General features: G+C 57.6%; 2 protein-coding genes across 3 annotated transcripts; one reads left to right on the top strand and one right to left on the bottom strand.

Annotated features, from left to right (window-relative positions):
* The first annotated feature begins 3,144 nt into the window (after positions 1-3,144).
* PPP2R5B (protein phosphatase 2 regulatory subunit B'beta) lies at positions 3,145-11,172 on the top strand. Its single transcript, XM_044259623.1, has 14 exons — positions 3,145-3,496; positions 3,968-4,425; positions 5,190-5,386; positions 5,875-5,976; positions 6,118-6,210; positions 6,337-6,467; positions 7,535-7,594; positions 7,693-7,801; positions 8,331-8,384; positions 8,456-8,506; positions 8,628-8,747; positions 9,614-9,741; positions 9,961-10,062; positions 10,390-11,172. The coding sequence occupies exons 2-14, from the start codon at positions 4,227-4,229 to the stop codon at positions 10,535-10,537; spliced, it is 1,494 nt and encodes a 497-aa protein (XP_044115558.1). The 5' UTR covers positions 3,145-3,496; positions 3,968-4,226; the 3' UTR covers positions 10,538-11,172.
* Positions 11,173-11,188: 16 nt separating this feature from the next.
* On the bottom strand, positions 11,189-12,487 carry GPHA2 (glycoprotein hormone subunit alpha 2). Of its 2 annotated transcripts, none has more exons than XM_044259624.1 (4): positions 12,404-12,487; positions 11,980-12,152; positions 11,634-11,818; positions 11,189-11,502 (listed from the first exon to the last, which is right to left on the bottom strand). In XM_044259624.1, exons 2-4 carry the CDS (start codon positions 12,074-12,076, stop codon positions 11,401-11,403), a joined length of 384 nt encoding a protein of 127 aa, XP_044115559.1. In that variant the 5' UTR covers positions 12,077-12,152; positions 12,404-12,487; the 3' UTR covers positions 11,189-11,400. The 2 variants fall into 2 exon arrangements, with proteins under 2 accessions (XP_044115559.1, XP_044115560.1); XM_044259625.1 differs by having other exon boundaries at positions 11,980-12,082; positions 12,404-12,441.
* Between the last annotated feature and the right edge of the window lie 372 nt (positions 12,488-12,859).

A 12,859-nucleotide genomic window follows, 5' to 3' on the forward strand; every position in this document is an offset into this window, starting at 1 on the left:
CATTTTACAGGAGAGGAAAACTGAGGCCATGCGTCTAAGAGCCTATGGAGCCAAGTGAATGAACAAACATCACTTCTCCCAAAGGCAGTGGGGATAGAAGGGTATATTCTGGAGTCTAGGGAAAGTTGTCCTGATGTCCAGACTAAGAGAGGCGGTCATTCCCCTGCTGTGAGAATGGGGTACATCATGTTCAAGGCTTGGGAACACAGAGCCATTCCCAGTACCCAGGCCCCTGATCTGGGGTGGCTGCTTCATGGGCCAGCTTCCCTCCAGTGAGGCTGTACCCACATCTGTGACATAGCGCAGTGTCTGCACACAGCAGAGGGATAAACAGGACTCTGAGGGGCACAAAAGTCTTTCCTGCTGCCTCCCCCAGCTTACCATGAGATCCACAGAAGACCAGCTCCAAAGACATAGTAGTTCCAGAATCTGGCCAGAGCATTGGAGTAGGAACTGAAAGGGAGAATAAGAAATACAGAGTAAAGAGAATGGTATGTTCTCAGGAGGGAAGGTGGTGTGGGGACCCCCCAGGGGTATTTCTGGGGTGAAGACCCAGGCCATGGTTCCTCTCCACAGAGATAAAAGGGGAGAGGGTCAGGGTTTATGGGGCTCCTTGGGGGCCTCTCCATATTAGTTTAGGTAGAAACTCCATAGGTGGGGCACCTGGGTGGCTCAGTGGGTTAAGCCTCTGCCTTCTGCTCAGCTCAGGATCTCATGATCTCAGGGTCCAGGGATCGAGCCTCAAGTTGGGCTCTCTGCTCAGCAGGGAGTCTGCTTCCTCCTCTCTCTCTGCCTGCTTCTCTGCCTACTTGCGATCTCTGTCAAATAAATAAATAAAATTAAAAAAAAAAAAGAAAATTTTAAAAAGAAAGAAAGAAAGAAACTCAACAGGCAAACCGGTTGCTGAAGGCTCCAGGGCCCTGGGTGGAGGCTCTCCCTTTTCCAGGGATGGTCCCCTTGGAAGAAGCCCCTCTGGGAATTCCCTCAGTGGCCTCTGGATAGCATGGAAGGGATCATGGAAGGTAATCTGTAGGCTGTGGCTTTTGACTTGGTCCATGATGGAAGACCTAGATTTTGCATTTGTCTAAATTGTGGTAAAATACACATAACAAATTCTACCATCTTAACCATTTCTAAGTGTACAATTCAGTAGTATTAGGGATATTCACATTGTTGTGCAACCAATATCCAGAACTTTTTCTTTTTCTTTTTCCAGAACTTTTTCATCTTGAAAAACCGCAACTCTGTACTCATTAAATGCCAGTGCCAAAATCGGTGAACTGTGTAGTATGTGAGTGATATCTCAATAATGATGATTTTATTTTATTTATTTTTTTAAAGACTTTATTTATTTATTTGACACAGAGAGATCACAAGTAGGCATAGAGGCAGGCAGAGAGAGAGAGAGGAGGAAGCAGGCTCCCTGCCGAGCAGAGAGCCCGACGCGGGACTCGATCCCAGGACCCCGAGATCATGACCTGAGCCGAAGGCAGCGGCTTAACCTACTGAGCCACCCAGGTGCCCCATTAATGATGATTTTAAAAAAGAATTTTTATCCAATACCCTCCTCCCCCAGGTGACATTGTATCTATTTTGAGATCTAGTTCAAATGCTACTTCTTATAAGAAGTCTTAGGTCTTCCACCATTCAGACCCCCAAATCCTCAAACGGAGCACACCCTTTCTATAAAACATGACCTCTCCACACTCATTCCGGCCTGGAGATCCTCAGAGTTCAGGGCACTAGCCCCCAGGGAGCTGGGGTGGGGGGAGGCTGGAGCTGGTGTCCTCCTAATTCAGGCTGGGAGGTCTGTGGTCCTAGCTTTGTGACCTTGGGCAAAGCCCTTCTCTTGTCTGGGCTGGGAAGGGGGTGGGTCCTCATCTGGCTGGAGGTGGGTCTGTGGGCCTGCTGTCCCCCAGCTTTTTTCTGCAGGGATGTGGAACAGGCTTCACTTCTGAGCCTGGGAGGTAGGCAAGGAGAAAATTTATGGGTTTTCATTTGACAGTTAAGGACACCAAGGGCCAGGTGGACAAAGCCTGCTGAAGACTTCCAAGCAGGGGGCTGCTGGCCACCTCTTCCGTCATAGAGCCCTGTACCCCGCCTGGCTAAACTATGGCCTTTGCTTTCTGTTGCTCCAGTAGATGGGCGCCTCTCAGGGAAGATGGCTGGTCACCACGGCACAAGGCAGGGTAAGAAGATTCTGAAAATGGCCTCAGTGTCCAAGCCTCATTGCTCTTTTCTGCTGCTTGCATGAACCGGTTAGTTGTTGATCCTGACAGAACTTCTGGATGAAGATTTCACAGTGTAGTGTAGGGGATGGAGTTAAGAGATATAAAGGATATTGGGGTCCAGAGTCCTAAGAAGGAGGCCCAAGACTATAGGCCGGGAACATTTGTCCAGAACGCCAAACTCCTGGAATCCCACCTGTACCTTGGGTGCCCTGCAGTAGAGTTTTAACAAGAGACTCCACTACCACATCTTAGGGCCCAGAGGGGCTAAGGGTCTATCCAGGGAGGCCTGCTTGCCCGGGAGGGGGATGGCAGTGCCAGGGAGCATCTCCTACTTGGATGCTTTGCCATTCCAAGGCTGGCCCTTTAAACCCCAGACCATGATGTCACCATAGACAGCAGGGATGGGAGGGGGACTGCAGGCCTGAGGGCGGACTGCATTTCCCAGCAGTCTTGGGTACACCACACCTCTCCCAGCAGGCACCGGCCCACTGCAGAATATTAACCAGTTCTGTGCCCGTTTCCGAGTCGGTTCTGGTGTCCGGCCATTCCGGGGTGAGGGAGGGATTCCCCAGTGGGTGGAATGCTTGGGGCACAGATGAAGCAGGTCAAATCTTTGGGCCTGGTATAGGATTGGTCCTCTTTCCTGCCAGGGTCCTGGCATCACTCCCAGCTTCCCGGTGCAGACTCCGGAGTCCTCTCTTCCGGTGCAGTCTCCTTCCTAGAACGCAGGAGCCTAGCCCCAGTTGGACCCCATCCCATTCCGCTTAAGCTTTGACCCCAGGCTCCTGCAGGGGTTACCCCGGTCTGGCAGGACCCTTTAAGCCGTGCGGGGACTACATTTCCCAGCGGCCCCGGGAATTTCCTGACGCAGCGCTCCCCTCCCTCCACCCCCCTAGCCCTCGGGGAGGTGCGGGCCGGGCGGGGGGAGGTGACTTGATGTCATCCTGAGCAGCTGGGCGGCGGGTGCCGGTGCGCACAGAGCCGGGGTTCCCGCGGCGCAGCGCGGCGCTGGGTCGGGTCCCAAGACTTGAGGAGAGGTCCACACGCTGCCGGGGTAGCCCAGAGCGCGCCGACCGCCTGCACCCCGACCTGGGGCTGAGCTGGGGGCATGCTCCGGCTCTCCCGGAGCGCGAGAGAGAACCCAGGAGCGCCGCCACCCAGAGCCAGCGCCCGGAGCGAAACCGCTGCGAAGGAGACCTGAACAGCCTACCCCTCCCCACTCGCAGCCCCCGGTGGTCGGGGACGGAAGTCGGGGCTTCTGAGAAGTGAGTGTCCCCCACCAGGAGGCAGATGAGATTTGGGGGACGAGGAAGGAGGAGCTGAGGTAGAGGAGCTTGCCAGATTTTAGAAGGGAGGGGTGGCGTGGGGATCGGGCCCCCATTCTTGGGGAAGTCTCTGGTGGCCCGGATTAGTGGAGCAGAAGGGAGCCCCATTCTGTTAGGGGCCAGGGATAAGGATGGGGCTCCCCATTCTACATAGGGACTGGTGTGGGGGATAGGCCCCATCCCAAGAGGGGTTGTTTTGGAGCCTGGGATCTTTCCATCTGGGAGAAGGGCGGGACATGCTCCTTTGGGAAGGGGCTGCACCTGTATTTAGGATCGGGGTGAGGGTAGGAGGGAAAGGAAGATTTGAGCACTCAGACTTGGGCAGCCCCACACACTGTCTTTCCTGGAAGGACTGACAGGCTCTCTCTGTTTCTTTCGCTGGTCTCTCTGCCCTGACTTCATTTTCAAAAGAGCCAGGGTGAGAACCCTCACTGGACTCTTCGGGACCCCCAGGAAGGACCTGAGGCCTGAACCATCCTCCTCTCTACTCTGCCTGCCCCCCCAGGACTGGGCAGTTGCCAAAGGCCCTGGGGGGGGGCCCAGACTGTGGTTGTGCCCACCCCCCGCCTCCAGGATGGGCCCAAGTTAGTCAGCCTCACCCCGTTCGGCATCCTCCAGGCCCAGAGGGAACCCCGGGGGCTCTGAAAGCTTGACCCACCACCTGGCTGCCATGGAGACGAAGCTGCCCCCCGCAAGCACCCCCACCAGCCCTTCTTCCCCAGGGCTGTCGCCCGTGCCCCCACCCGACAAGGTGGATGGCTTCTCCCGCCGTTCCCTCCGCAGGGCCCGGCCCCGGCGCTCCCACAGCTCCTCTCAGTTCCGCTATCAGAGCAACCAGCAAGAGCTCACTCCGCTGCCCCTGCTCAAAGGTGAGCCGTGCTGCTGGCTGCCAGGGTCCCTGAGCCCGATGGTGGGCAAGCTGGGCTGCAGCGGGTAGTGACAAGCAGCTGGCAGCTGTGGTTAGAGGGTTTAGATGGCCCCTTCCAGGCGAGGGACTCCACCACTAGAGATGACCCCCACCCCCCAGCCCTCCAGCCCTCTCTGCTGACGCATGGCCTGACTGGCCTGTCATCCTTGGAGGTGGGGCATCTGAAAGTGGTGCCACCCTGGGGGGCAGACCAGGGCCAAGGGTGGGGCGCATAGCCTGGGTTCCAGGAGGCCACAGCTAGGGTCCTGGAGCAGGTGCTCAGCCCGGCTCCCCGTGATCACCGTGTCATCTCCCCACCGCTGGGCCACAGGGCTCCCGACTTGCTGAGCCAGGGAGCACCCAAGAGATCCTCAGCCCCCACCGTCCTCCTCCTTTCTGGTTCTTAGAACAGAGCGCCGGCTGGGAGAGGAAGGCATGGTGGTTTCAGGCACCTGTGGAAAGCCCGGGCTTCCAGGGTCCCTTCCCTGGCTCTGAGTCAGGCCATCATGCCGTCTGCGCCTGGTTTAGGAGGGAGAGATGCAGCTCCTTTACCCTGCAGGAATGGAGGATGGGACGGGAGTCGTTTGCTCCCTGCAGAGAGTGGGGGATGACACAAGAGCAGGGGGTCCGGGGGCAGGGGAGGCCGCTCTGTGGATTCGGAGGGCACGCCAAAGCCGGGAGCTGTGGTAACTGGGGCACAGGCTCAGCCCCCTCCCTTCTCCCCAGATGTGCCAGCCTCTGAGCTGCATGAGCTGTTGAGCCGGAAGCTGGCCCAGTGTGGGGTGATGTTTGACTTTTTGGACTGTGTGGCTGACCTGAAGGGGAAGGAGGTGAAGCGGGCGGCACTCAATGAGCTGGTGGAGTGTGTGGGGAGCACCCGGGGGGTCCTCATTGAGCCTGTCTACCCAGACATCATCCGCATGGTAAGCGCCTGGCCCCTGACCTCTGGGGGAGGGCTGGGGGGACATAGAACCCTACTGACCTGCTTCTGCAAAGAATAACCCGCAACTACCGGTCCCCCAGCCCCTGTGCCTCCCTCAGCGCCTCCTGGGCCTGACCCACCATGCACTAAGACTTATGCCCTCCTGAAGCCCTGTGTGCCCGCCTACCATGTCCCTTATTGCCATGGCCTGGCTCAGGCGCTGCCTTTTCCACGGAGTTTCTTAATGTTTGAGCTAGAAATCTCCTTTGTGCTGACTAGAATGTCCATAGACCTTACCACTTAACTCTTCCCCGCTGGACTGTGCCCACTAGAGAGCAGGGATGTGTCTTGTTTATTTCTGGGTCCCCAGCCCCCTGCCCAGGGCTTCCGTGAGGCAGGCTCTGAGGCTCATTAGAACTCTGGATAGGGGACCTCCTGGCTTCTGCCTCCGACGACTCTTCCTAAAAGAACCCTGCCCCTGCCCTTCAGATCTCAGTGAATATCTTCCGGACCCTACCACCCAGTGAGAACCCTGAATTTGATCCTGAGGAGGATGAACCCAACCTGGAGCCTTCTTGGCCACATCTGCAGGTATGGGGGCTGGGGAAGGCAGGAAGCTGGGTTTCAGTAGAGGTGGAGAGGGTCTCCTGTTCTGGCAGAGAGGGGGCCGTAGGGCTGGGGGAAGAGGGAGACTGTTCCTGAACTCACCTTTTTGTGTCTTCCCTCTCCCAGCTGGTGTATGAGTTTTTCCTACGTTTCCTGGAGAGCCCAGACTTCCAGCCCTCCGTGGCCAAGAGATATGTGGATCAAAAGTTTGTGCTGATGGTGAAGTGGGGAGCCCAGGCTGGGTGGTGCCATGGGACAGGGGCAGGCTCTCTGAGGGGTGTGGGGATAGGATGGAAGCAGCCTGGGCTTGGGCTCCCTCCTGACCCCTGACCCTGGGTCCCCTAGCTCCTGGAGCTATTTGATAGTGAGGACCCCCGGGAGCGCGAGTACCTCAAGACCATCCTGCACAGGGTCTATGGCAAGTTCCTGGGGCTCCGGGCCTACATCCGCAAACAGTGCAGCCACATCTTCCTCCGGTGGGTGCCTGCTGCCTGCCCAGCTGAGACCTGGGGCGGGAGGGGAGAGCTACAGGGGAGAAGAGGGAGGCAGAGTCTCCCGTGAGGTCAGCAGGGAAAGGGTATTTATTTCCATTTTACAGATGAGGAAATACAGACCGAGGGAGATGAATTGGTTTGCAGGGACTAGGTCAGTCCTGGGAGCCTAGGATCAAATCTTCTGACCTTGATTGCGACCAAGCCATAGAGACCCAAGTAAAGAGATTGTTTCTGCAAACGTGGATTGAGCAACAGTGCCCAGTGGGGACAGGGGCCCACATGGCCTTGTAGTTGAGATTGGCTTTGAAGCTCAGTGGCCGTTCTGAGTTTGGTTCAAATGTTTAGGTGAACGTGGGCACATTATTTAAGTTCTCTCCTCTCTAAAACGGAATGATAGCTCTACTCCCCCAGGGATGGTCATCAGGGCGAAATGAGAACAATGTCTCCAGAGCACACAGGATGTAGCTCTTTGGCTAAGGCTGGGAATCTGAAACATTAGCTCTTACGGTATTGGCTACAAAATAGCCGAGACCCAGTCCCTGTCCTCCAGGAGCTCCAGGCCCATCAGATCCCCGGCTTAGTAACTTTGGGGCAGGAGTTGTTGAACTGCTGAGCCTCGATTTCTTCATCTATATAATGGATCTAATAAACCCTATCTCGCAGGATAATTTTGAGAAGGACGTAGCGCAGAGTAGACACTCTTTAAGTGTTTGTCATTCTTTCGGTTGAAAGGCATGAAAGCGAAGGATGCAAGCTAGGGGCCTGCTGACTGGATGGGGTCCCGAAAATGAGAGTTAGGGTCTGGGGGAGAAAGAGACAAGTTGGAATGCCTCATAGAAGAGAGGTTTGAGCACCAGTGCCTGGGCTGAGGAGGGTGATTCAGAGGTGGGTGTGGATTTCCGTGGGGCCTGGTTTGGGAAGGGAGCACAGCCTCTGGGTTGGGAGACAGTCAGATTAGTGTGCAGGGGGGCGGCAGGCACGATGGCTGGAGGGGGCGCTGGGCCGACTCTCATTGCTCTGAACCTTTCCGTGACCTCCTCTTCTCACAGGTTCATCTATGAACTCGAGCACTTCAATGGTGTGGCTGAGCTGCTGGAGATCTTAGGAAGGTGACTGTCTGGGCCTTGGCTGGAGCCTTAGGATTCTGGGAGGAAAAACAGAGGCCGGGTCATCTGAGCCCTCCTCCTCTCTTCTTCCTCCTCCACAGCATCATCAATGGCTTTGCGCTGCCCTTGAAGACCGAGCACAAGCAGTTCCTGGTCCGGGTCCTGATTCCCCTACACTCCGTCAAGTCACTCTCTGTGTTTCACGCCCAGGTGAGGCCCAGGCCTGGCCCTGCCGCAGGAGAGAGATCCTGGCAGAGGCAGGGCAGCCGCGGGGTCAGCCCGACGCTCCGCTCCGCCTACACTAAGTCATGAACTCCTGGGGTCTCCCCTTTTTCTTTGCCAGTTCTGTTCCGTCTACCATAGAGAATTTCCGCGACACTTGAAGGCTGATGTCAGACACCAGCTTCCTGAAGCCTTCCCAGTCCTTTCCCTCCCGACCTGCTCTAGGCAGGATTAAATTCTTCTCTTTCCATATTCCCATAGATTGTGATGTAGATTTCAATTACAGAAACTTTTGTGAAATTTATAAGGGCAATTTTGGTGCCTCTTCCCTCTGGAAGGACACTCTGTGTCCCCGCACACAGAGCATGGTGCTTGGCCCAGTCCAGATAGTCAGTCGGTGAATACTTGGCGAATGAGAGAGGAGACTGGGAAAGGGAGCGAGCATCTGGCGTCCGGTCACAGTCCCTTCCTGACCCCCGTCTTCCTCTCCCCCCCCCCACTCCCCACCCCCCCTCAGCTGGCGTACTGTGTGGTGCAGTTCCTGGAGAAGGACGCCACCTTGACAGAGCACGTGAGTACCTCTGGGGGGGAATGGCAGGCCGCACCCCTGCAGGTCTGACTCTTCTGCCTCAACTCCCACAGGTGATCCGGGGGCTGCTCAAATACTGGCCAAAGACCTGTACACAGAAAGAGGTATGAGGCAGGGCTCTGATGTCCTCCAGAGGGGGGTTGGGGGGCCCCGGTTCCGGCGGGTGGTCACATGTGGGTGGGGGGGGGAGATGGGAACTGCGATCTCCTGTGTCCCGAACCCCAGGTGATGTTTTTGGGGGAGATGGAAGAGATTCTTGATGTCATTGAGCCCTCCCAGTTTGTGAAGATCCAGGAGCCCCTCTTCAAGCAGGTGGCCCGCTGTGTGTCCAGCCCCCATTTCCAGGTATGGGGTGGGAACAGGTAGGGGTGGGATCCGGGGTATGGACTAGGAGGGCTGGCCAGTTGACCTAACACAGCTTCCTCCAACCTCAGTTTCTCCTCTGGACCCACCAGGGTCTGATAACGGGGCGATAACTGGACTTCAGGTCGGGAGACCTAGGGTCAGGCCTCAACCCTTTAACCCCACGGGCTAAAGGTCCCAGGCCATCATTTGCCACTCGAATCTGATGACGCTTCCTCATCTGTGGAGTGGACCACAGTAGTCTCTTCACAAGGTAGTGATGAGGACTAAGGAGAGTGTAGTGCCAACCTAGCTGGTAAACTCAGGTGTGCTCCAAAATGGCTTGTTATCCCTGCTCCCCTCTTGGTGGCTTTTGATGTCATGAGTCCCACTCCAGCGCCCAGCCAGGCAGTCCCACTTCCTCAGGCTGGTTGGAATTGCTCTTTTCCTGCACGTGTGTGCAGACTTTCACCCATTTGTCTGTGCCTTAACCTGGTGAAAGTCAAGTCTTCCTCACAGGGAGTCTGGCATTGAAGTTTATTAAAGACCTCGTTTGATTCTTACAACAGCCCTGGGGAGAGAGCTATTAATAGAAATTGAAAAGACTGAAGCTGAGAGGTTGAAGGCCTTACCCTGGGTCATCTATCCAGTGTGTAGCAGAACTAGGATTCAACCCTGAGCGGTGGACTCTGAATCCAGTGCTCTTTTGTCTTCACTATATTGTCTTCTACAGTGGGTCAGATGAGCCCTGAGGATTGGGTGTGTGGAGGGTGGGGCACCCTGGGTTTGGTGGGTAGAGGTGGATACCAGGCCTTGCACCTGCGGGGACGCCACTGCCAGGCGCCCGCTCTGCCACCTTGCTGTCCCAGGTTGCAGAGCGGGCTCTGTACTTCTGGAACAATGAGTATATCCTGAGCCTCATTGAGGACAACTGCCACACTGTGCTGCCTGCTGTGTTTGGGACCCTCTACCAAGTCTCTAAGGAACACTGGAATCAGTGAGTGCTTAGGCCTTGACCTGACCCACAGAAGCCGGGTCCAGGGCCGGCGGGTCCAGACCGGGGAGGGTCGGGGCTGGGGAGAGGGGCAGGCCGAGAGCGGAGCTGTTCGGAGCTGCGCGCGTGTGTTTGAGGAGCGGGTAGGCAGAGTGCTAGGGAGGGAGATGGAGCCCAGCTGAGCTGTCCCCATTTCCTCACCCCTCCCTGGACCCTGCCAAGAACCATCGTGTCTCTGATCTACAACGTGCTCAAGACGTTCATGGAGATGAACGGAAAGCTGTTTGATGAGCTCACAGCCTCCTACAAGCTAGAGAAGCAGCAGTGAGTGTTGGGCTGCGCCTGGGGGGAGAGGGCAAAAAGCAGGATGGAGCCTAGGAGGAGGCCCCACATCCTGTGTGATCAGGGTTTAGTCTCTGTGTTCCTGCTGGGCCGGCTACGCCCAGCTCCGCAGTGCAGCCTCCAGTCCTGTCTCCCAGGTCTGGAGCTTTCTCCCCTTCAGCTCCATGACCACAGGCTAGGGCCTGTTTCCCAGCGCTCTCTTCCCTAAGTGGAAGGTCCCATAAAGTCCCTACATAGTAGGGTGGTGGTGAGCGAGGCTGGACGGTGGGTGGGCTCGGGTAGGGGAGCTGCCTCACCCTCTCTCCTCAGGGAGCAGCAGAAGGCCCGGGAGCGTCAGGAGCTATGGCAAGGCCTGGAGGAGCTACGGCTACGCCGGTTACAGGGGACCCAAGGGGCCAAAGAGGCACCCCTCCAACGGCTTACACCCCAGGTGGCCACCAGCGGGGGTCAGAGCTAGAGATCCCCTAGAAGGGGAGGAGCTAAATCCAGAGCTGTCAGTCCCTCCATCCCCTCTCCTACCCAGGGGCCTAGAGAGATGCGCACCTACCCCTGGCCTTGCCAGAGCGGGCTCGGAGGGCTCCCTGCCTGGCCCAGCGTGGGCAGCTTCCACTGCGGGGGAGGAGGAGAGGAGATGGTGGTCCTGGCAACAGAACTCTCAGGCCTTTGTGGCAGGACTTGACCAGGGCAGGCTTGGCCAGGAGGCTGCCGCTGCGGACTGCGCCTGCCCCGCAAAGCTGGGCTCCAGACTGCAGGCAGGTTCTCCCCCTGCTCCTGCCTAGAGCAAGGGGACTCAGCCCTGCGCCTGCCCCGCCTCGTGCCAGCACGAGGTCCTTCCTCACCCTACCATGGGATCCATGGTTTATTTATTCTCCCCAGCTCACCCCCGACACATGCCCCTGGGGCATCCTCTTTCCCTCCTCTCCCTCACCCTGTACTTCCTGGTCCCCTTTTTATTTATTGGGCAGGGGGAGGGGTGAGGGCATAGGCAGAAGAGATTCCCCGTGTCCTAGGGTGGGGGGTGGTGTCACAGTTAACCATGGTCTGTCCCCCTTCCCCTGGCTGGGGGTAGACTTAATAAAGAGAGAAACTTGAGAACTGCTTTCTTTATTTAGGGGTAGGGACAAAGAGCCGAGGGAAACGATGACAGACTGGTGAGGAGGCCAGGCCGAGGCAGGGGAGGGGCCGAAACTGTCTTCTTCTCTCGAGGTGACAATCACAGAACCTTAAGAGAGCTGGCTGAACCTGTTGTCCTCAAGGAGGCTCAGGATATAGAGGATATACTCCAGCTCAGACCCTCTGACCAAGGCGAAGGAAGAAGGGCTAGTAGCGTGAGAGGCGACACATGTCACACTGGCAGGTCCTGGCTGTGAAGATCTCCAGCTCCTCCCTCCGGTCCCCCCCACACTGCAGCTGCACTGTTACCTGTGGGGGAGGGGGACCCGTGTTCCACTCATGTGGCCATCCATTCCATCCATTCTTGGGCCATCTTGATCCCCGTCTTCCTCTGTCTCTCCCCACCCCCAAAGAGCCACTACTGGGCTGGGCTCTCTCACCTTCCTCAGGCCACTGATGGTACAGCACTGAGAGACGGAGGTCACGTTATGTCGATAGCCACTGGCCACCAGCACGGAGTACCGGGAAGGGAAGGCGCTGGACTCACAGTGGCCCACACAGGCCTGTGCCACATGGGAGCCCTGGCAGGTGCCTTGGCGGTCACTTCGCACTGTCACATTGAAGGCTAGAAGGAGACAGGCGAGTGGCAGGCAGTGCCTCTGCGAAGCCTCGCCTAGCTCCTGTCGCCGGAACCTCAGGGGGGTCCATGGCGGGTGCTGCCCGCCCTTCCGGCCCGTGCATCAGCTCTCTGCCCCCACCCAGCTGTCTGTTCCCAGGGTTACTCACGGTGCAGGTGGCAGCCTGGGACGGGTGCCTGGCGACCCCAACCTTCTGTCACTGCCAGGACCAGCAGGCAGAGGAGCAGCGTTTGGGGGGATGCCATGGGGATCTGCAACAGCGGGTAGAGAGCGGTCTCTAGAGAAGTGTGCAGCTGGGAAGGCCAGTCCTTTACTGTGTGCCTGCAGGTGAAGGAGCCAGAGTTAGGCTGGTTTTCCTGACTGGGGGGAGGCGAGCCCGGGAGTGGGGCTGGCTTTTCCTCTATCTGCCTTTGGGTGCATGGGCGTGCGTGTGCGCAGCTGTCAGCCCACTGCAGTGATTCTCCCGTGTTATCTCTTCTACCATCTGGAGCACAAACATCGGCCTCCCCTCCATCTGCCCCATCTGCAGGCCCCAGGCCCTCCCGGGGCTCCTGCTGCCTCTGGGGGCTTACCACTTCCGAGGCCCAGGCACTGAGTGGCTCGCGGAAGGGGTTCCTCAGATCCGTCTCCGGACAGCTCGGCCCTCTGGATCTTTATTTGCCGCGTCTGGAGCCACGCCCTCCTGGGGATCAGCTTACGGGCCGCCTCCCCGGCAGAGGCCTCAGAACAACCCACCTGGGAGATGCCGCTCTGCTCCGAGGTGTGGTCCTCGGAGAGTGCCTGCTGCGGCTTTCTGCAGCCCAAGGTCCAGAGCTGGGGGAAGTGAGATGTGGAAGAAAGCCCGGGAGCTGGTGAAGTGGGCAGCTTATGTGCAGCTGGGGAGAGAGGGATCAAGCCAGGGCTGAGTTGTGGCTGCCAGGGTTCTCTGCTGCGTGACTTTGGGCAAGACGCTCCCCTGTTCAGGGCCTTACCACCCCAACCCTAGAGCTACTAAACTCATCCTTGCCTGTCCCTTATCCACTGCACAG

Source organism: Neovison vison, chromosome 7, assembly GCF_020171115.1.
Source record: "Neovison vison isolate M4711 chromosome 7, ASM_NN_V1, whole genome shotgun sequence".
Classification (NCBI taxonomy): Eukaryota; Metazoa; Chordata; class Mammalia; order Carnivora; family Mustelidae; genus Neogale; species Neogale vison.

Excerpts from the sequence above, each read along its gene's own strand:
- PPP2R5B (XM_044259623.1), top strand. The coding sequence starts at position 4,227 with ATGGAGACGAAGCTGCCCCCCGCAAGCACCCCCACCAGCCCTTCTTCC. Across the intron at positions 8,385-8,455 it reads ACGCCACCTTGACAGAGCAC|GTGATCCGGGGGCTGCTCAA; the intron begins GTGAGTACCTCT and ends CAACTCCCACAG. Across the intron at positions 8,507-8,627 it reads AGACCTGTACACAGAAAGAG|GTGATGTTTTTGGGGGAGAT; the intron begins GTATGAGGCAGG and ends CCCGAACCCCAG.
- GPHA2 (XM_044259624.1), bottom strand. The coding sequence starts at position 12,076 with ATGGCATCCCCCCAAACGCTGCTCCTCTGCCTGCTGGTCCTGGCAGTG. Across the intron at positions 11,819-11,979 it reads CCCAGGCTGCCACCTGCACC|CCTTCAATGTGACAGTGCGA; the intron begins GTGAGTAACCCT and ends GTCTCCTTCTAG. Across the intron at positions 11,503-11,633 it reads CCATCAGTGGCCTGAGGAAG|GTAACAGTGCAGCTGCAGTG; the intron begins GTGAGAGAGCCC and ends CCTCCCCCACAG.